The sequence below is a fragment of the Strigops habroptila genome, chromosome 2, assembly GCF_004027225.2.
Source record: "Strigops habroptila isolate Jane chromosome 2, bStrHab1.2.pri, whole genome shotgun sequence".
Taxonomy (NCBI): domain Eukaryota; kingdom Metazoa; phylum Chordata; class Aves; order Psittaciformes; family Psittacidae; genus Strigops; species Strigops habroptila.
Genome location: NC_044278.2, coordinates 32,298,983 through 32,322,357, shown reverse-complemented (window position 1 = coordinate 32,322,357; position 23,375 = coordinate 32,298,983). Strand labels below are relative to the sequence as shown.

Here is a 23,375-nt window from a genome sequence, read left to right as displayed (position 1 = left end):
AGTTGAAGAAGGTTATAAATATTAAAGTGTTCTGATGGAACAGTATTGAAGAAAGCCCAACTTGCATATACATAGAGCTGGAAAGATTTAGAAAGATCATGCAATAATAGGGATTAAAATGGCATGTTTGGAAGAAAATGAGTGCAGAACACTGCAAACAGAAAAGGTAATTCTAGTTAATTGCGTAATATTGGACTTGAAATTAGCTGTCACCACCAGAAAAGGATTGTGACAGACTCTTCCCTAAACATCTTTTGTCAGCCACTGCTGGAGCACAAGTAATGGGTATACGGACATTTGGTATAACATCCCGTTCTACTGTTATGCAAAATATGGTACTGATTTTTGTTTGTTTTTAAAGAAACTGAAGGCTTAAGAATTGTTTTTCCTTTCACTAAGGTTTATGTAGAACATTGTCATCCTACTGCCAAAAGTGATAACAAAATAAATGAGTGCAGCTGTTCTTAAGGCATGGTCTTTGTAAAGTATTCGTCTAGGGAAGCTGGAAGGGAACAGATTTGTTTAGACTAAGTTTACAACGATGTAGTGAGAGATGCATATTGCTGTTACTTTAGTGGTGTAAATTATTGAACTATGTTTCACTTGAGTCAGTCACTCACTGTAGGTCATTGATGCTACTTGCAATATCTTTGGATTCATTTATCAAAAAGCTTCTGTAGACCAGTTATTTTAGTGTATATAATTGGAGAAGAGAAATATGCTTTTCATACGAAATATGCTTTCATATGAAAGCTGAGTCTGCAATGTAAAGATGATAACGTTACATAGTGGAGTGGTAGACATTTATAAGATCAGCTATTACTGTATCTAATGTATCTAATGATGTTATAAAACTTAAGAGAATTTGCTGCAAAGAAGGTGCAAGGACTTCTTTTCTCACTGCACTGGAGTGAGGAAGTGATATGCCATCATTTGTATTTGAGATCACTGGAAAACATAGGAAGGGCCCAAGCACAAATTGTCACTGGTGTTTAGGTGTTCAAATTTCACTGAAGCTCAAAGAAACCTGGGTTTTGCTAATGTTGGGCTTTGAGGCTCGTCACTGCTTTGATGTGATACTGGAAGACTGATGGGGGAACTAAAAGAGAACCCAGGAATTTCCAAGTCACAGCTCAGTATTTCATGTGCTTATTTTTCAAGTAGAAAAAGAAGCCTTCAATGCAAACTAGCCTGGCATTTTGTCAAAGTATCTAAAATGTAAATGACTGTTCTATGCTCATTCTGTAACCATCTTCATAATATTTCCATATATATTTCTGTTCCTCAACTGATTAGCATGCCAAACTTGCCATTTCCAAACTCTGAATGTTATCTTGCAATCATTCAGAATGTTAAAATACTCTTAGAGAAATTATTTTTATGTTGGTAGTATCTTTTGTTCATTTTAGATGCTATACAAAAATGGAGAGATGTTGTTATTTTAATTTATTTTAGATATATTTAATCTCTTGTTAAAACTTTTCATCCTCCAGCAAAACCCATTTTCCATGAGATTTTACTTCTCATGGAGTAAAAGAAATGTAATGGATTGTGTACTTTGAAATTCTAATATTTTCTGTGCATGATATATTGTAGGAATTATATTGTACACCCATGACAAAAGAGAGTACTAGACTACAGTTGTTCAAGTACTGAGCATTCCATAAGTTATAGTTTGTTTGGTTTTGTTAAGAAACAAAATTAAATCCTGAAAACTTGTTTTAGATTTGTCATAGTTCTGATCTTCTACAGCAGTAGTCATGAATGCCAGTACATTTTGCTTTCCTTTTGTTTAGATCCCACTAAATGAAAATTAGTACATCATGGTGATCTCAGAAGCAGTTTAGGAAAAACTCAAGCAATAACGAAATACTAATGATGTTCTTCACTATGCCTTGTTGTGTTGTAGTATTTGAGCTACTTAGCGCCTATGTAAGTACTGGTTTTATTTTGGTGCTTACTAGGGCCATATCACTTGAGGAACCTTTCAGCAATTTCATTATTAAAATAGTCAGTATGATGTACAACTTCTGTTTGCTTTGTGGAAGTGAGACTATCCACTTAAATCTATTGGATCTGGCTGTTTGTGCTGACCAGAAGTAATCGTTTTGTGGGTTTTGTGTTCCCCTCTTCCCTACCCCTCATTTTCCTTCTTCCTTTTTTTTTTTTCTTTGAACTTTGCATAATTTGAGAGCTATCCTTGAGCAAGACAGGCAGTTATGCCCTCTCCGCTCCATGTTCCTCTGCTAGTGCTGTGTATGGTGCATGGGGAAGGGCTGCTCTCATTCTACAGTTAGGCTGGTGCTGTGACTCAGCCCCAGCCAGCATTGTCTAATATGACAGACAAACTGTCAGAAAGAATACAGTCAAATTAAGAACTTGTCACCATGGGTGGAAAAATCTAGCACAGTTGTGAAGTAGCATTAGTGCAGCAAAATGCTCAAGACGTGCCGCATGTTCTACAGAGGTTTGAAAATGTACAGTAGACCAGGAAATCCAAATGCCAAGTGGCCGTGCTCTAGAAGGGGTTTCTAATCCAGGCAAGAGTTTGCTCCACAGAGTCAGCTCTAGAGCCAGAGGTTTGGTCCCTTTGGAGTCATTCACAAGGATGTGTATTTTCTTGCCTGTAACTCAGGAATTTTTTACATTTGTGTATTTTCACATACCCTAACTTGTTCTGCTTTTGTAGACTTGTGGAATAAGGACTCTTAGTTAAATCATTTGCAATTAAGCTTGAGATGAAAGGGAAAAAATCATAGAGGGGAGGCGGGGGGGGGGGTTAGTAAACTTATGCTTCCTGAATGGAAGTGCTCTTATACCACAATGTTATATAATGTATGATGTAAATGATACACCATGTTAATACTACATTTTGCCCTTGATGTGCTAGCGGTGATGGTGGTGACTTGGGACCATTAAGACTACAGGCTTTGCTCAATGTTTCCTAGTCAGGAAGTACAGTAAAGTACTACTAGTCTCTTTAGTAGTTTCTGGGAGAATGCTGGTTTTCAGTCAGTGCTGCAGAGGTTGCTTTGTTTGTCCTCATGCTCTGTTTATCCCCATGGCCCTGGTGGGCAGATTTTGCATTTTTCTTTAGCAGAGATGAACAAGTGAGCAGAATGGTGTCAATGTTGGAAACAGCATACCACCAAAGCTTTGACCTAATTCTTTCTGTGTTTTCTTCTAATGCCAAGGTATTTAGCAGTGTTTCTGTGTGACCTCTTACGGTAAACTTCATGCTTCATACACTGATGCCTGTCAGCATGTGTTTCTATTAGCTCGCTGATTGTGCCTGGTTAGAAGCTGCATATCTTCAGCCAAATCCCAGGCCTCCATTTGTATCTTTCTTTCAGGATAATATTGTTTCCTTCTACCAGTGCTGAGTCCATCCAAGGAGAAAGTACTTTTCCTCACAGGAGACTGAGCATGGAGAGGGAGTGAGATACAGCTGGGCATCATTCAGATCTTTCCCTCCGTTTTCCTTCTCCTTTCTCTCCTCTCATAGTTTTGGAATAGATCTTTCTGTGGTACATGTTCAACCCTGTTTTGGATTTACAGAAACTTTTAACAGGGTCAACTTTAGCTGTGAAACAGAGGTTGCTTCCAGGTTGTAAATGCAGGAGCCCACTGAACATGTAATCGTTGCTGCTGAGAGCTCCTGAAGGCTTCTTGAGGGCATGAGAGGAATTAGCTGACTTAGCATTTGTGAATGAGGATACTCAGTAATAATTGTGATGTGGTATAATGCATCTGAAAGGTTGCGGTTTACAAATCTCTTGACATTTTAGGTTTTTGAACTCCTCTAGTTTCTTTTAAGTTAGTGGTTGGAAGGTTTGCTTGGTTTAGTGGGAGACTAATTCTGGCGATAGGGTTCACTCGCTCACCACAAATGGGAGGGTCACCCACATGAAAAATCAGACAAGAAGAACCCATCCCAGAAGGGTGTCCTCGCTGTTTTCATGATGTAGGTGGGCAGCAGGGCACTATGAGACAGTAGTAGGTCAACTGCAGCACAGGTAGGCAAGCCCCGGGCCGAAAACTGTTAGATTTCAGCCAGTGAAACTTTGGAAGTAATGACTCTGTTTATGGAAAAAGTGATGATTTTGTAAATCAGTCAAAAAAAGCAGATATACAAATATTGATTAATTCAAATTTTCAGAACCCTGTGGCACAGTTAATCATCTTTATTTCTCTTGCTCATAAAATATTTTTGTGAGAAAAAATAAATCCAAGGCTCTTATCTCATTTCTGTCTGGTTGTTTTTGGTGTTCTTTCAATGTGTTCTTTATGATAGGAACGAGTGGAGTTGAGGTTATGCATTGGCTCTTGCTGAGGAGCAAAGATGCTCATTTTTTACCCCCAAGTTGAAAATTATTTATTTGTTTTGTTTTTCAGTTTCTCCTTACGCACTTAAATAAGGGGAAAAAAGCTTGCCTACACATCTCACTCCGACAGTTTTTAGCCCAAACTGGAATACCTATCACACATAAATATCTGCTATTTCATTCAATCCATTATTGAACACAGAATTAAAAGTAAGCATTTAAATCACAAAATGATTATTCATTTTTAGCTGATTTAAGGCTCCCATCACTCACACATATTGCCACTCACCATTTTTCTGTGCACTCAGGTCTCCACAGTGCACTCCACCAAAACCCACACTTCTTTCCAGAGATCCAACTCATTTGTGAGTTCTGCTTCTTTTTGTGGTTTCACCTGAGGACCTTTTCTTTTAATTGTTGATGCCTGCTTTGATTTAATGGATGTTTCTGTCCTGTGAGAATGATAATGTAATACTGCATGCTTTTTTCTGTAGAGATCATTTTTTGTAGGCAAAAACAATTGCATACTTAATTATCCTCATTAGTGGTTCTGATTTTGAAACTGATTCAAATGAATACCCCTTTGGAATAAAAGGTTGAGCACTGGCACACTGAATCAGAGTAGCAATTCGAGAAAGCATAATTTATTTTTTTGTTCCTTTTGGTGGACACATTGTAATTTTATACTATTTAGCCTTAAAATGCTGGCTACCATTACACAACAAACTACATAGGAAGCAGTTCGATACTGGGAGATTATATACTGTGGAAATAATTTTGGCTTTCTGAATGATACTAATTATGCAATTACATACATCAGAACAGTACAAAAACTAACCAGCTCATCCATGCTTGCTGTAGGCTATATTCTTCCTTTTTTCCCCATTGCTTTGTACTGCAATAGCAATTTTAACAGTTTACAAGACTGCTTCAGCATCTAAAAGTCAAACATCCAAGAAATGGTTTTTACTTCAGGTTTTCATTTTACCATGTTAAGCCAAATCTCTGGGATGACCACTCAAAGTAGGCACCTGCTAGAGTGAAATTAGTGAATAACTCAATTTCTTTGCACAGAACAATTTTGGAATGTTACATCTTGCAAATTAACACTCTCCTGGTTCTCTCAGAGCTTTTCTTTATACAATGAGGATGTAAATAACTAATAGACCTGTCCTGGTCTCCACCAAGGCTCTCCATCCCAGCTATATTACCAATCCTTTCTTGTTGCATTACACTTTCCCCTCAGAAGGTCGGAGGACCAGGCGGACCAGGGGCAGAGGAAAGGCTTCTGCCTGTCCCCTACCTCCTTATTCCTGGATTCCATCTTCCCTCTCTCCTGGGCACTTCTCTGCCGCTACACCTGGATGTCAAGTCTGGCAGGAATGCCTGGCAGGAAGAAGCTGGGATTCACTCTGTCATCTGTCTTCGTGAGGGTCTCTGGTAGCCACCAGAATGAAAAGTCAAGAACCACTTTTGGTCAAATTTGGAGATTTCAGGTTTCAAATTGCCACTCGGAAGTGCACTGGGTCTCTGCCCTTTCCCTGCGCTGACTGAGGCCTCTGCAGGGTGCTGGTGCTCACTTCAAGCCCAGCAGCTCAGCCTGCCAAGGACTCAGCAAACAGCTCAGCCATGCAAAGCTTACGTTTGCACAAGTGAGTCTTTTGTAATTGAAAAATTGGTGAAAAACATTCTTCGCACTTTTATGAGGCCTGTGTAAGAATTATCAGAAACAAATTGTGTTGTCAGAACAATGGATGCTTCAGCATTTGCTGCTGGAAGATACATTTTTCTAGAAACACAGAGATGTTTTTCTGCCTATTGTTCTCATGAACACTTGTGATCTGACCAGTGCAGAGCTACCTTCCTTTTTGCAGGAGATAACTGCAGACAAAAAATCGGGCTTTTTTTTCCTGCTTTTCTCAGCAGTTTCCAAGAAAGTAACATTTATCAAGAAGATCAAACTGGCTGATAGAAAACCAGATGTTTTTCCCTTGACTGCATTGTTGACTTGACCTAAAACTGTTGTAAGTGGTCGTGTTTAATTTGTCCTTTTGTGTTTATTTTTACTAGTGTAGTAGTTTAATATACTCGTCTCTTTGTTAATTATATTTGTAATCTCAAATCATTTTGTGCAATTGATTTCACTTTGTTTTCCATTTTAAAGCTGTTGTGTGTTGATTTTAGCATTTTCATTATTTTTCTTTAGTGGTTTTTTCTGTTTTCTTTGTTCTTTCAGTTCTTTCAAACTTTGGAGTCTGGTCAGAGCATCTCTATCCAGTGTGGTTTCCCTGTTCCCTGTTCTTAAAAATACCTCTCCTGCCTTCACCTGAAACTTATTCCTTGCGTGAGTTGTGTTTTACTCTTCCTCCCCTCAAGCAGTGAGGAATATTCAGTCCTTACAATTTTAGAGGGGAATATGAAATTTTTGTCTGGAGTCAGAATCAAAGCCAAAGTTGTAAAAGGACATTTGTTTTCCCTTTAATAAAATTTATGATATTTATCAACCTTGTATGTTAGTCATTAGATAAAACCCCTAGAGGGAGACATGATCATAGATGGATTATTGTAATGCCTCATCACTGATTTTTTCACAATAGCTGAAGTAATTTCTCTAGGTCACTTTGCATAGCCTGTTACTTGATAATTGAGTAGTGATAGCAATGTTACTGTTTGTAGGTGTCTAATTGATTTTTTTCTTCCTTTAAAATAAAGGCCTTTAATTCATCAAGGGGAGATGTATTGGAGGAAAGGAGAAAAAGGCTTATCCAGGTTAAAAAGAAAAAAATCAAAAAAATCATCCTGAACAGTGACATAGCTTGGTAGCATTGCACCCTACCATCCAGCCAGACTGCCTTTCTCTGGCTCTGTTCTGCACCAAGTAATCTGCATATTTGTGATTGCATTTGTAATGCTTCTACTACAGGTTTGAAAGGCAAAGCACTCTGAAATGTTTCATTTATCAATTCTCTATGTGTGTTTATGCAAGAAAGATTATCCTAGCATACGATGTTGTTTGGATGTCGACAGGGTAATTAACCTGTAGTATGATCCTGTTAATTCAGTTTCCTTAAACATAATTTATTGTTTAGATGTCATCAGCCATTTTCTTACAAATGTTTTGGGGTTTTTTTTGATTGCTTTTTACATGAATTCTGTTAAATTGTCTTACAAAATCCTTGTCTTTTAACTTATAAGGAATAATCAATATCTTATTTTTCTCTGGTAATGAGGATTTCAGGTTTTTTCACTGGGCATATGGAAAATGGGGCTTAAATTCTGTTCTTTAAATGTCTCAATTATTTTGTTATATTTGGGTCCCAAAATTTCACAGAGTGGTTGCACCTTTACAAAGCAAATGCATATTTTAGTAATGCCAAGTGGGATATTCTCCTGTAGATGTGCATATTTGTTTTAGCTTTAAGTAAAATGAGATACAGAATTGTTTGAGGGATAAATTCTACCTAAAAGCTGTATGTTTTTAAGGGTTATGAGCAATATGATGTTTTCTTGCCTGGAGATGAAGGACCAAGTGAAGTGAGTGATTTGCCCCACCTAAGTGGGGTCTAAACTGCCTTTAGGCTGTGTTTGTTGTCATATTACCTGTACAAGAGGCTCAGAAAACCTGCTCTCCTAACCTAGACATGATTTTCCCAACTGTCAGCTTTTGCTGGAGTGTGTTGTCCCATCATGGTACAAAGTGGTCCCAGGCACCTTCCGTTCCAAGCGCAGGTTGCAAGAATCATTACCAGGAAGGAGCTTTATGAAAAAGGAGTGTTCTGGAGTCACTGATTTCCAACAGAGGCAAAGTTTAGACTTTATTCTATACAGTCTTTTTATTATTACTATTATTATTATTGTTATTATTATTATTATTTATGTTTTTCATTGTACTCCTTGTGTTTGCTTCTAGATTTCCTCTGCTTTGCTGGTATTTAACAGTGAGAAATTCTTAAATTTTAAGGTGACACCTTATGCAAGCTATTAAATCTAAAGAACATACTTGATCCTTGCCCAGCTTATCAATCCCAACATCACTGAGGAGAAGAGTAGAGGAAATATTAATGTCCAGGGCTGTGGCAAACCTGACATTCCACTGTAAGACAGTTAAGGCTGTTGCTATAAACCTGCTGTAGTGCAGGAGAGCAGTCAACTGCGTAATTACATAAGTTATCTTTTCTACTTTGATTTTTATTTTATCTAAATAACCTCAGTGGTCTCTTGGCTCTAGACTTTCATTTTGATTCATATCTTTTATTTTATCTATATAAATATTTCATGCGTGATTTGATTAATCAAATGAATGAGAAATAATTTTCCCTTTGTTTTGAAATTGTTATTCATTTAGGACAAAACTTCCCCCTTGCATAAGCATTACGGGAATAGAATTTAGCCTTTGAAATTGGCAAAGAGGCAATTTAAATATAAATAATTATCAATTAATTGTTCAGAGACATTTTATTAATATTTTTGAATATGTTGAGTTTTGTGTTGCCCAAAAGTATTTCAGTTTTTTCAGGAACTGAAGAGAAAACTGGAGCTTTAAGTGGTTACTTGCAGAATATGGAGAGAGGGCTTTGGAAGATTGTGAGGCACAAAAAGCTAACTTCAAAAATCACAAACCTGTTATTTAAACTTACTAAAACATGAAAGAGAACATGATGAAAAGGAAGTGTACAACATCAAGTCTCTGCATTGCATTCTGACATCAAGTTGAACAGATATAAATTTTTCTTATGTTTCATGCAAGCCCTGTGAAAGTTTTCACTTTTGGCATCATTATGGTAAAAATTTTTGAAGGTGAAGCAGTCTGAAGGGGGACATAGCAGTGGAGAAAAGGTAGAGGAGGATTTCCCGTGGACAGATATTTTCACAGTTTGCTTTTGCATGTCTTGTTTCATCTCTTCATTGCAGCTGATGGATGCTGATCCCTCCAGGACACAAGATCCTACACAGAGCAAGCCCAACTCTGATCCAGTATGGTAGTTTAAATGTCGGATCTTCTCTCTTATGTCTTAGTGACACCTCCTTCTGCCCATTAAAAAGGCTTGTAAAAGACCAGCTTCAGCCTATTTTGTCTTGTGTAATATACAATGAAACCTTGACAAATGACACCTTTACAGGAAGAAGTATCACAAATGTTAGTTGCTAGGCCCCTATAGAAGACTTTTAAGTGCACAGCATGTATATATGTAAGACCTGCAGCATCTGGAGACCTGGAGGAAGGAGTGATATGCCAGAAGAGAATAAAGGTCACCTCTGTACAAACAAAAAACCCAAGTCCAATCTTAGCTACGCCAATAGGTACAGGTACAGTAAATGCAAAACCCAGCCTAGATCTTAATACCTGTCTCTGTCCAGTCTGGTTGTATCTACCCAGACTGGCTATATAATGCTCAGTCTCACTTTCTGAGTGTGATCGACTTGCAGCCTCACCAACCAGCTTGTCTTGAGATAAGGCACTTTACTTGACAGGAGATTTCTCAAGTGCTAAAAGAAATTTTTTATCTGGCTGACATATTCAGCACTTTGCTAGGCACAATGCGGTAGCACTGTTCTCTCCTGAAAAGCAGGAGAAAATTTCTTGGCTATTACACTTTGTCAGTTCCCTTTATAGCTTCAAGCAGTTGGATCTAAGCAATTTTAGCTAAACTTGCACAAAATGTATCCTTCCTTCCATTTTGTCACCTTGTCATTTCAGTTGGGTCATCCACTGGGTGCTGCTGAGGTGCAGGCTTCCTCCTGTTTCCCTCATATGTCATTTGTTTCAGTAATAAATAAACCTTATTCAGGAGGAATCCTTGACTTTCCTTCCCTTGGACTGCTAGCTGATGTCATATCTTTGAAAATGCTGCTGTCATCTCTGTTCAGGCAAAATGTGGCCATTTCAGTTCTGTCTTAGAGGTGTTGTAGAGGTCCATTCCTGCAGAGCAGGTTGTGGGGAGAGTGGGATGGAGATGGCTAGGCCTGTGCTTGTTTGCTTGGGCCCTTAGAATTTTAGCCATTGTTCTTGGAGACAAAAAACTTCAAAAGCCTTGTTTTCAGAATATCATTTAGGCAGTTGGTAGAACCTGTCTGATTCCCCACCTCACCCCCCTTCTACTCTTACTCTTTTTTTTTTTTTTTGTTTGTTTGTTTGTTTGTTTTCCCTTTAGGTATTTCTCTTCACTTTTTTTTATATATATATAACTTTCATCAACTTTCCTTATCACTCTCCCTTTGCAACTTTTAGTCTGAGCTTTCTTCTGCTTACTGGAAAATATGGTGTTTAGTTGGATCATATTTTACTATTAAGTAACATATAATTACATATCGTCTTTGACTTGTCTCAGTTTCAATTAGGTTTTGATAGATTACTGGTTCTGTTATTCAGCTAATCACTTTCTTCCTATGTTATAAAGAAATATCTTTTTAATAAAAGATTCTGAAATCTCATTTTTGTTGTTGAGTGTATCCAAGTAGCTCAGACATTGTTTTCCAGCACAAAATGCATCTGGATTGTCAGCATTGTGTATATGTGTGTGTATTATAACACTAAAATTATTTTCTAGGGATCTTAGTGTGTTTCTGTCTGCCATTAAGATGAATGTGTACCAGATGCTGGTTTAAAATGAAGCGCTATTGTATAGGCTGATGGATGGAAAGTTTGTCAAAAGTAGTGAAAGCTTCTACAGGGGATAAAAAGCAGCTGGAAAAATTCATTGTTATGTGCTGCTAGTGTGAGTCTCTCGTTCAGCTGTGCTGTATTTTGATTAGAAAGCTAGATTCTATGGAAGTGTCAAACATAGTTCCTGATATTCTCTATTTTTATGGTATTTGCAATTTCGTATTCACCTCTTTATTCTTGGCCAGCAAATCTACCCTTTTTACGTGAATGTCTGCTAAGAAGCAGTATAGTATAATAAAAGTTGGCAAATGTGAACTGTATTTATTACTTCTATGTGAATGTCTTGTTGGCCAATGGAAATTAAAATGCTCTGTTGATTGTTTCACTTGTATTTGTAGAGAATAGCTTGTACAGCAGATGAACAATGCCAAATTTTGGGGTTTTTTTTAGTTCTCTATTATGTTACCAACAATATGGTTGTCTGCTTCAAAGTATGACTATAATTAGAAGTGCGATTATGCAAAAGTGGCACCATCTTATTCAGCCCTGCTTCTTCCTGTGCTTAGCTCTATTATGCCTATTTTCGCTTTATAGATACCCAAGTTTCTCCTAGGACTTCATTAACTAGGAAGAATTTGTTTCTTGCAAGGGACTTTATTTTCTACTAGCACCTGTCTCATCTAAATGCAGGGACTTGTCAGCTCCAGTGCTTGAAATTCCTTCTTTCCAAATCTCCAAATGCCGTTCATCCTGCTCTGTGCTGTCCATTTGTCTGGCTGCCTCCTGCATGCCAGACATCCTTCCCTATTGCTTTAGGAGGGGCTCTCTTATTTTTTTGTTCCTAGGAATTCCCAGTTCCGCTCTCTTTTGAGGTGGTCTCTCCTGATGGCCAATTCCAAGATGATATTTAGAAGGTGGTATCTTCCCACCTTATATCTCCTCAAGATGTCAAAAGAGAGAAGGAAGAAGTCATATGGTACTTCAAGCTTTTGTACAAGACACTTTCATGATTTAGCATTAGGATTGCAAGTTATTTCTTGTGCAAATGAAGGTTAAGCTTGAAATCTGTCTCATCGATGCTCATTTGGGTCTGTTGTATTATGGTCAGCTTTTCAAAAACTTACTCCTGCATATGTACAGCAGAATGGTGGTATTGGTAATGTCTCCTACCGCTCATTGGAAACCAGAAATTGTGCCTTATCCTGATATGCTCTCAGTCAGAGAGGGCTAGGAAGGTATTTTGGGTGAAATGTTGGGGAAGCTTCCAGCCCTCCAGGTAGTAGCTGAATAGCCCATGGCAGAAGTGTTTAGAGGAAAGAGGGCTAACCTTTTGCTCTGACCAATACAGAGCTTTTATAGTGTTACAGAATCTGCGGTTTAAGGTTGGGTAGGGAACTATAACCACATGGATGGCAGAACCAAGATTACAATAAGCATGCTTTGTACCTAAGTCTTTAGGTCTTTGCTAAAAAGACCCGACCAAATTACATAATGTATTTATTAATTTGTATCTGTATTAATTATAGATATGTATTATTATTAAGGAATTATGGATATTTTTTCATTGTTTGCTCAGTTCTTTTTATTACTTTATTTTGCCATGGAAAGACTGTAAAAACAAATTTAAAATGGTAACAGAAGCTCCCTGTGTTTCAGGCAGAAATTTAGATGCTAGAAATTTCATTAAAGTGGATGACTGCTGGATTTTTCTGTCGTTACAAAGAACACTGCATCCACAAATGCAAAAGTGTTCAGATCTGTTTCAGTTTACTCTATAAAGAAAGGGATTTTCCATTTTACTCTTGGATGCAAACCATTTAGTGTGCTTAATCCAGTGATTTTTTCTTAAAAAATGAGAAACATTTTATTAGAGCTTGCGTTAGGATCTAGATGTTTTGGTTACCTTCCTTAGGCATTGTGTTTGATTTTGTGGCAAGTAACAGTCAAATTGTTTTGTGTGAAGCTGAAATTTCTTAGGTTTTCAAGGTCTGTTCTTTCTCTTCTTTTGTCTTGCAGTTTTCAGTGAAGATCTACATGCCAGTCTATATTTTGTCAATGCATCTCTGCAAGAGGTAGTGTTTGCTAGCACAACAGGGACATTGGTACCCTGTCCAGCAGCAGGGATCCCTCCTGTGACGCTCAGATGGTACCTAGCGACGGGCGAGGAGATTTACGATGTCCCAGGGATCCGCCATGTCCACCCCAATGGCACTCTCCAAATTTTCCCCTTCCCTCCTTCAAGCTTTAATAACTTAATCCATGATAACACTTACTATTGCACAGCTGAAAATCCTTCAGGGAAAATCAGAAGTCAGGATGTTCACATTAAGGCTGGTAAGTATAGTCTTTATTGGGTTCAAATAGGCTTGAAGAGGGAGAAAATTTGTTTTTTTCAGATAAAGAGTAGCAGCAGCTGTGAATCAAAGAAGACAGGCCAGAATTGTCACCTCTGAACTCTTTACAATATTAAGTAAAACAATGATTTCTTCCTTCTCCTCCCTGATTTATTTTGGTGGCGAAAAGATAGTTTTCCACAGATCATAATTAGTTGGGCTTCTGCACAAGTATAAGGTAAAATGAACTGATAATAAATAATCAGACCATGCTTACTCATTAAAGAGCTGTGAGAGAAAAAGATGCAGTCTTCGGATTTTGTAAGGGGCTGGAAGAAAAGAGGAATTTTACCTAATCACATCCCTTCTCATTTGCTTGTATTCATGCTTCGTTTTGAGAAAAAAACTTGTGTCCTGTGTAATGATTCAGCAACTGATGTTGGTCCATAGTCAGTGCTTTCTGTTTAAACCAAAGGATGCAAATGAGCATAATGGTTTTGCATCTGTTTTCTATACTGACAGTGTGCAGACTGGGTCAGCCAGTGGAGAATCAGAGCGTGATAAAAATCAGGCCTTTTGTTGCAACACATAAACACGATTGAATATTTTTTTGAAAGTTTTGTCTAAGCACTTCAGTTAATTAAAATATTTAAACAAACAAACAAATGCTAGTCTGGGAGCTGACCCTGGCTAATGCAAATCCTCATAACCTCTCCTGTTGGTGGAGCTATGCTAGGGGTTTTTTGGTCTTTTGGGTTGTTTTTCAGAAGAGAAGTATCTTTCCTTTAGAGATAGACCTTCACAGGAGTTATGTAGGGAAAACTGAAGTTAGCAAGTAGATTTGTCTGTGACTCTCTTTAAAAAAGAGAATATATTTTCTTCTTCTCAACAATAAATTAATATTCAGAGATCTGTAGTTTGTAGACAATTAGAAGACAAGAGTAAAACCTAGGTTTCCATAAATTCATGTGTCTTATTAAAATTTTAGTCTAGAAAAGTGGATTTTCTTGTACAAGTGACTAGTAGAAGCAAGTGAATGTTATGAATACGTGAAGTTTCTATAACGGTCTATGCTGCTTCTGAAAATGCTTAGTTGTCCACAGATCAAAAAAAATCCAAAACCCAAAGATTTGTAAGAATACAGCATAAATATCTTTATGTTTGGAACTTGGTTCTGTTTTTTTTGCTTTTGGTTTTACTTCAATGGATTCATGGACAAGTTGTCCACTTGTTGGCAGAATTATATTCAAAGAAAACATAATGTTTTCTTGTACTTTGTGGATTTGATAATGTATCTCAAATTTGAACATCCCTTGGGCAGCATTTTTACCAGTATTAGTTTCCATTTTTCCTATTTCTTAGACAAAATAATGTGATGATGTAGAGGAGGCTAATATTTGCAATGTTGCTAGTTGAGGCTCTGAACTGGTGTTCATTTATTTGTAAAAGCATATAATATGGTTGACAGGATGCAGCTGTGCAGTTGCTCAGCATTGATCCATTGGAACCCCAAAAGAAGTCTTCCTTCTCTGTTTGAGAAATAAACCTCACAAATGGAAGAAGGACCTGAAAAAAGGCTTTGCAGTAGGTGGCTGTAGCTGCTTGACTCATAAACTAGCAACTCTTTTTGGCCAAGTCAGAAATGCTCCTTTTACCCCTTCTCCTTCCATTTTTAGCCTTTTACCTCTGATTCATTATTTCTCCATATGATTCAATTTCTCAGTTAATTTGAGCTTTGGATAACTAGTTAAACAAGTCCTCTTCCTTCATATAAACTGATACTATATGTCAGAACTGTCATTGTTCCTGATGGCAGACAATAGCTACTAGTGAGTATCTTTTCCAAAGGCTTGTGTAATTCCCTAATATTAGGAAAATATAATTCTTCTGAACATAGCAGAAAGTGTATTTTTATGTTCAGATGATAAATTCTGTGTTGCTCAAATACGAAGTGATAAACTTCATTTGTTTGTGTGTTATTTTCAGTTAAATTTCTGGTCATGTGAAATCTCTACAGAGTTTCAGATTTCCCCAAAATAATGCTAATTAGGGCCAGCCCTTTCTAAGCTCTTTTCTTCTCCAACTCCTCGTCTTTCCAGTGCCAGCCAACAGCAATAAGATTTCCTAGAAATAGAAAAGTAATCAGTGGAGGATCCAATCATAACACAGTCATACAAAAACTAATACAGCTTTGTCTATTCTCACAGTTAGCTTGAGGAAATCTGAAGCTCATTTATGGGCTTCCCCAAAAATAGGAGCAGGAGATATAAGGGTTGTAGCTCACAATGCTTGTAATTGTGGTTTTGCATATAATTTTGCATATAATGCAATGCATTCCCAACCCCTAGGAAAACATAACCCCCACACCTAGACACCCAACCCAATCTTCTTCCAGGCCAGTCCCACATGTGATTAAAGGTGCATATCTCTATTTTACCTTCAAGCTTTCCTGCTCAGTCATGGCAGGGAAGAATATATCTTTTTAATAAAAGCTGAAATTCTCATATAAATTCATGACTTAGGGGCATGGGATTTAAAATAAAAAAATAAATAAATCAGCAAGTCATTCATGGGAACTGATAAAACAATGATCTTGACATAACCAAGGGGCCTCTGAAATCACAATAGTGTAAAGTTTTTAAGCGAAGAAATGAATAAACCTCTTTCCAGTTTTTGTGCCTCATATATGGTTTCTCTATTTGCTTTTACTGAAATGACCAAGCGGGCAGATTTTCAAAATGGCCAACTGTTCTGAAAGAATACAAAAACCTTTAGCAATGGTTAGGATATTTCTGCTAAAGAAGCCCTTTCTGTAAATTGTGGTTGGAGCATGAGCGTTAGATAAAAGTCAGCCTCATTAAGATGATCTATGTGCCATTCCTGCCAGTGTAGAACAAGATTAGGGGACTGCTTCATCACAGGGCAGCCAATGTTTTAAAGTCACTGCATTAAAGGTGCTTGTAATATCAGTTCAGCACTTATAACAGGATTAAGAAACTTAACCATTAATTAAAAATACATTATTGACCTTAAAAAAATCTAGTGGTGTTTATCACATCAGAGAAAATGCATTTTTTTTTTTCTTTTTTAAAGATACATGTAGTATAATTATGTTTGCTAACTTTTGGTTAGAGCTTCTAACTGTTATATTGCTACATTCATGTTTGGAATGGAGAACGTCAGTCTTCCTGTTTGCAGTGGTAGCACTGGATCTGATAACCCGATGCTGTTTGTGAAAACTTCAGTTATGTTTCAGTACTCTGCCTTTTTTTTCTTGAAATACATTGTAAGTGGGGCTGACATTTAGAAATTTCAGTGCTCCTGGTGCATAGAAATACTTTTGTAAACTCTGCAGAGGTTTTACTGGTTCTTCAGCTTAGAATCAATGTGCTTAAACATAATTGGTAGAGCTTGGTATATGTTTATGGGCAGGATATGTAGGCAAAAAATTTCATTGATGTGGCAGTTCAGCATTGCTGACCTGGTTACACTGCTGCACTGGTGGTCTTCTTCCCAATAACTTTTACCCTCAGGCATATACATGTCTCAGATATGTGTCATTTTCCAATACATTCAACCTTATTTTCATTGAAACTGTCACTTTAAGATATATAACTTTGTTCACCACCTAAAGATTTATAACACTGTTGGCTGTGATTTCTTTTTTTGCACCTTGACCTTATGATCCTATGGAGAGTCTATGCTCCTGCTTGTCCTTCCTGTCTTACCCATTTACTTCTTGTAGTAGACAGCATCTGTTTCTTCTCTGCTCTACCACCTCCATTAACTGTTGCTCACAGGATTTTTCACCCCTCATTCTTTACTGAAATTTTTCAGTGCTAGGATTTTCCTTCTTCCTATTCTCCCATCCAATGCAAGTCCGTCTCACCGTGGCAATATTAGTTCAGTGTGAAGGATTTCTCCAGTTGTTCTTTTATCATTGTCCATTAAATTAATTCTTTCAGATGCTGAAAAAATCATATCCTGGATGTAAGTGTCCCCATGATGTTTTTTTAATACAACTCTGAATCATAGTTTCTGTTTTCTTACCATTAACCTATTTCTTTCAATGTTTGTCAATTGAATGTAGCTCTTTACCTTAGCTACTATCATTTCTCTGTGTTTCTGAGACACCTCACTTTCTCTCCGGCTGTCACCTCCATCGATTTTTCTCCTTCAGTTCTCACTTCTTCAAAATCCTAAATGACACTGACCTTCTTTTCTACCCTCTAGATGTCTAATTCACACAGAGTACTTATATGTACTTTGTACGCTTTGATAGAGGGGAAAACTATTTGTGGTGAGAAATGTGGCATGAGAAGCTAGACAAGTAACAGAAGACACACCATTTACCCATATAAATATGCAGTTCTTACAAAAGTCTTTCTCCTGTTCCTTTAGAATTAGGCAGGAGAACAATACAGAAATATGGTGAAATGCAGATTTTGAAGAAACAAAAAGATCTGGTATTGCTTTCATATTACTTTGCAATCAGCCTTGCAAAACTGTATTATTTACTGAAACGAAAGTATTCACAACCTGAGTAACATTCTCGGGGAAACTTTGCAAAGCTAACCAAGGAAGTAGATGGGATGTGCGATTATGACTCTTTTAACAAAATCTATTCTTCTACCTTCAGTTTTACGGGAACCCTATACAGTCCGTGTGGAGGACCAGAAAGCCATGAGAGGCAATGTAGCAGTGTTCAAGTGCATTATCCCCTCCTCTGTGGAGGCATACATCACTGTTGTCTCATGGGAGAAAGACACAGTCTCGCTTGTCTCAGGTAGGCTGTTATGGCTTTCTTTTCCAATTGGCAATGGCAGCTACGGTTCCTGATTTTTTTTTTTCCCCCAAATGCCTGATGTTTATTTTGAGTTAATTGTAGGAGAATGGTATGTCATTCTTCCAGTAATGTATTGCACATTAACATTGCTGCATCCCTATGACTGTGTGTGACATGAAGGTTTCAGACAGCCCTGCTTTTTCTAGCATGCTTGAGGGGAAAAGAACACGGTTTTTTGTTTTATATCAGAAAAAAACCCAGCTTCCTGGTGCTGTGGCAATGGGTTCATATTTTAAGTTTAATAAGGAATGCCTACATGCCAAAGAAATTTGAGTGTCATAAAGCATGTGTTGGGTTGTAATTGTTTTTCAGTAGTAATATGTTACTCAGGGATTAGAAGAAATCCCAAATTTAAATTTGATTGTTTGTGTTTTAATGGAGTATGCAATCAATATTTGTACTTTCGTAACACTTTAACCTGAAATATCTTCATAGATAAATGTCTTCATAGATAATGCTGGAAGTTTAAGCACACGGTAAACTGTGTTGTAAGCCGAACATATTGAAGTGAAACAATCTATTCTAAAGCAGTTATATGCATTAATCTATTTACTGACAAACTGAGAAAATTCCCTGTTCAGGAAGTACAGGGAATTCACGCAAAGAATATCCAACATTTTAAAGTACAAACATTGTAAGAAAATCATGGGAGAAAGTATATGTGGGAAAAATATTTTCAGTACAGTAGGTATCTAAATTATATTACACACAATGCAGCTGTTGTTACACATAAAAATTACTTATGCATGCGGAAATTTGAAATATATTGTTCCAGGGTAATGCAGAATGGAAAAAAATAGTTTGAGTTAAATATTGCTGCAGAGTATGTTTAAGAATGTGTTTGTGTTTACAATTCTACAACGTGTGGAAATGTGTTTATACTTACCGGAGTATTAATAACCTTTCCTTTCTGACAAATGTGGCATTGATGAAAATGACTGTGTTTCTATATAACTCATTTCTAGATTTTATTTCTCTTTGTGTTTGATTGATTCCTTACATAAGCTTGATCTATTTTTGAAAATACATATATACATATATATATCTCTCTCAAATAACTTTCTAAGGATTTGGTAGATACTTAAGCACCATGTAATTGGTGATCAGTTGTTCTATACTACTGGTGCACAGTTTAACCTTGGTAAATTCACTTCTTTGTTATGCTTTTGGAATTTGATATGGTATATTAATTTTTTTCATTGAGCAACTGAAACCAAGTGTATTTTCATGAAGTCGATAATACCTGAATTTTAGGACTCGCCAACACTTCAGCCAACATAGTCAGGTCAGAGCTGTAATTAAATATGCAAATAAGCTTTCCATTATTCTGCATATAATGATACACAACTATGTTTAAAATTATCTAAACTATGGTTAAGATTATCTAATGCAATAGCGGATGAATGTGTTTGTTACTATTGGTCTGTATATGCATATATGTATATGCATATTGGTCTGTATGAATGGAAAAGAATGTGTATACCTGCATAGTTAGTATCTTCATATTTTTTCAAAGTTTATTCTGTCTGTATTGTAAGAAAACATGCATATTTTCTCTTGTAAACGTAGATTTCATCCTCTCAATCTGATTTTTTTAAACTTGAGCTTTAGTACCTACCACCTATGTGATATCTTTGAGTGGCTCAATCCTGCCCTTCACCCTGGAATACGGAGTAGGGGACACAGATCTCTGTAACCCTTCTTTAGGGAAGAAATCATGGCATTTTTACAGACTATCATGGCTGTTATTTTAAGATTATTTCATACTGGTTAGTCTATATTGATTTTAACCCCAAACTAATTTTAAACCCTGACTGTGGTTGACTAGGCTACAATTATTAAAAAATCTATTATAAATTTGAACACTTAAACCCCAGTTTCTAATTATCTCACAGTCCCTTAATTCAACAGTTAGAAATCTAAATGGAAATAAAACAGTTCATTAAAACTGGTGCTATTAAAAATATGAGTTTATCATATTGGATCACATCACAGAAAATATTTCGTTTCAGAGATGAAATCACAGGTTAGATTACAGACCAATGCTATCTGTCATGCAAGGGCAGAAGTGAAGCATTGCTCCAGTTTAACCACAACGATTACATGATTGTTCGCCGTTTATATGTTTTAACTGCAGCTTAATAGCGAGAGCATTTAAAAAACACAACCCACGCATGTTTCATAAAACAATTGCCTTGTGTTTTACCCATAATCAATTTCGCAATAATCTGGCCATGAACTCAAATGGTAGATATTGATCAAGCCTTTCTTAGAATGCCAGTGCTGATGAATAGGATGCAAGACATAACACAACTATTGAGCTGTTTTCCACTAATGGTCAATATTCTGAGGAAATGCATATGCTTGCTTATATAGCCACTGCTAGTGTGGGTGTGGCTAGCTTTGTTGGTGGTGGTTTCTTTTATTGTGTGCTAGATCAGCTTCTTTGTTATGCTTGTTATCTCACCATTTAATATTGGAAAACATCAAGTTCTGATTTGGGTTTTTTTTTCCTTGTTTCTTAATATAATTGATTTATTGGTTACTCATTAACATCAACAAAAATGAGAGCCATCTTGAGGGGAAATCTCACTGGGAAAGAGCAAGAATACAAAAAGATGTACTTGGAGTGATGATTATCATGGTTTGAGGTGGATAAGGCTTTTTGTGGAAAAGTGATAGTGTTTGCTTGAAAAGAAAGAAAAAGAAAAGAAGGAAGGAGGAAAGAGAAAGGTAAAACGTGAGAAGAGCTTTTTGCTGAGTTGATATATCTGTTACAAATAGAAGACACAAATATCCTAGGAAGCTTATCCCTTACAGGAAGGAATGGGAGACCCCCTATGACAGGAAGCAGGGCAGCTTTTCAGTGGGGAAGCTGTATACACAAGTGGTCCAACAGTGAAGCTTTTTTTTTTCTTTTTTTTTTTTTTGATTAAATATTTCATATACCTGTCCATCTGTTGTCTCATTCTGATTACTAGGATAGAGAGATTTGTAGATGAACCAGAATCCTTTGTCAGCTGCTACTTACTGATGTAGATATCAGTTCTTTTTTTTAATGTAAATTCAACATTTCAATGAAAAAAGCAAAGTGCTTTTATAATGTAAAGAAAATACCTAGCTTTTCAGAAAAAGTGTTTAAGAGGCATATTCCTTGATTAACACAGTGAGATTTTTCTGCTCTTGTAGTGTACTGTCCTGGACAGTACTGCTTTGTCTGTATGCTTAGTTCTCAGAGAACACAGTGATGTCCATAGTAATCAAAGTGTGTAATAAATATGGCTGAGCAAAAGCATCTTCTGTTTCCTGGCTGCAATTTTATGTCATGCCTCCAGGTTATTGTAAAGTAATTGGGAGTTGAAACATATTAAGACATATTGCTAGATTGTTTCCAAGGGGTGTCCAAATAGGTCAGACTTCCTGTTCAATAAAGGGGAGGGTGCCTGTGTTTGGAGCCAGAAATACTGAATTCTATGAAGTTTCCATGTGCAAGGACAGCTGTGGACTGAAAAGGTGTGCATGTGCTTGTCTGTCAGGGGGACAGCTAAATAATTGGGGTTGTGCTCCTACATTTTGTCTTTCAATGTGATAACATATCTGACGCCAAAAACCTTTTTCAGGGTGTCCTCTAGGGACCAAGGTAGCTGAAAAAAGATTTTTAAAGCAAGGCAAAAGCAATTACTTGGATTAATCTACTCCAGGGAAAAGTAGAAAACCTCGACTTCCAACAATGAATACACAGAAATCTTTTCATACTTGAAAGAACTATTTTGTATAATAATTGATAGATGAAGTTTGTAGCCATCTCCACTAGATACAGCTGTGTTACAGACTAGTGACAGACAACGACAGCAGCAGACCTCTGCAGTTGCCACATTTTATGCATTTGTAGCAGATATTATCTTATTTGTGTACCTGTGTCATCTAGTAAAAGCAACCAAGCTTTCCAGTGGCATATGTCTTGCCTAATGATCTCTGAGAGGCTGGCAAAATAGAAGGACCAATGGTAACTTTGAGAAGTTTTAAGGGGCTCACAAAGTACAGGCTACTGCTGCATGGAGCTCTGCAGCTGTAACTTCAAGATCTCTTTTCTGAAGATCCTTCTTTTCTGAATTGTTTACTGTCAGTTGATTTGAAACTGGGTCTGAAATTCATTTGAATTGTAATAAGTAGCGTAATGATGAGCAACTGAATGATGTGCACTGTAATGATGTGCAGTTTTCTTTTGTATCAGTAACCAGCTCTTAACACATTTTCATTAGATGACACTGAACATGAAAGTTTAAATAATCCTAGAGTGTTGTATGACTGATAGCTGCATATGGCTTACTCAAAGGTCAAGTTTTCTTTCTTCCTTACTGCTTTCCCTTACAAGCCATTCCCAAAGAAAGAGACTTTTGGAATAAGTTTTGTGCTGACCTTGCAACCTATTTTCATAGGCCCTGCAGGACCAAAGAGTGCAGCAAGTATGTTGTTATAACAACAGCCATAAGCCCAAGAAAAAATAGTATAGAAAAACACCACAGTGCAAATTGTGCTTTTGCTCCTGTTGAGCAACTGCAAGGCGGATAGGAGGCTATTGCTTGGCTTGTATTTCTTCTTCACACACAGAACAGTGAAACTGGACTAGAAGGGAAGGTAAAGGCAATGTAACTGCTGATTCTACTCTGCATTGGTGAAAGCAAAGAGCAGAATCTGTTCATGTGTTAATTAGCCCATGAGGGAGCAAAGGGTTGGTGTGGTTATAGGGAACGAAGGACAGAAAGGGATTATTAAAAATAGAGGTGAGGATAAAGGACCAGCAAAGACACAGAAAAGACGAGAACAAAGAGCAGATGGAAACAAAAATAAAAGCTGAAGAATTTAAGTGTGGTCTGTCACTACGTATTGTACTTCTGTTATGAATGCCTCTTGTCCTGGTGCTGGTAACTAGGAGGGATTTTGAGTTTTTCCATATATCTGAATGGAAAGCTTAGTGCCGAGAGCAGGATCATGAATAGGTTCATGCCCTGACCTTTCTGATTTTTCATTTTCCTGCCTAATGACATACGATGCAAAAATCTGATTTATACATGTGACTGCTTAAAAAAGGTAGAAAAGGAGATAGATGGGTAATAACGACTGTGCACAATGGCATATTTAAATCTACACTGAAACAATAGCAGCTTTGAGGGAAAGGTGTGTAAGCATGAACAGAACACGGTTCCCTGAAGGGCCGTGATTGATGTGCAGATGGCAGCTGATGAGCCTTCAAGCCAGCATACTTT

General features: G+C 37.1%; 1 protein-coding gene across 4 annotated transcripts in view; it reads left to right on the top strand.

The window, feature by feature from the left end:
* DSCAM (DS cell adhesion molecule) overlaps positions 1-23,375 on the top strand; it is a 476,005-nt gene that overhangs the window by 54,189 nt on the left and 398,441 nt on the right. For 3 of the 4 annotated variants that reach the window (XR_003990146.1, XM_030477062.1, XM_030477065.1), the window contains exons 2-3: positions 12,946-13,263; positions 17,902-18,048. Coding sequence is in view for 3 of the 4 variants with exons in the window: in XM_030477062.1 (XP_030332922.1) it covers positions 12,946-13,263; positions 17,902-18,048 (465 nt within the window). In the remaining variant the exon portion in view is untranslated. Of the gene's footprint in view, positions 1-6,650; positions 6,670-12,945; positions 13,264-17,901; positions 18,049-23,375 lie in introns of those variants that run through there. The other variant, XM_030477064.1, reaches the window with a different exon arrangement.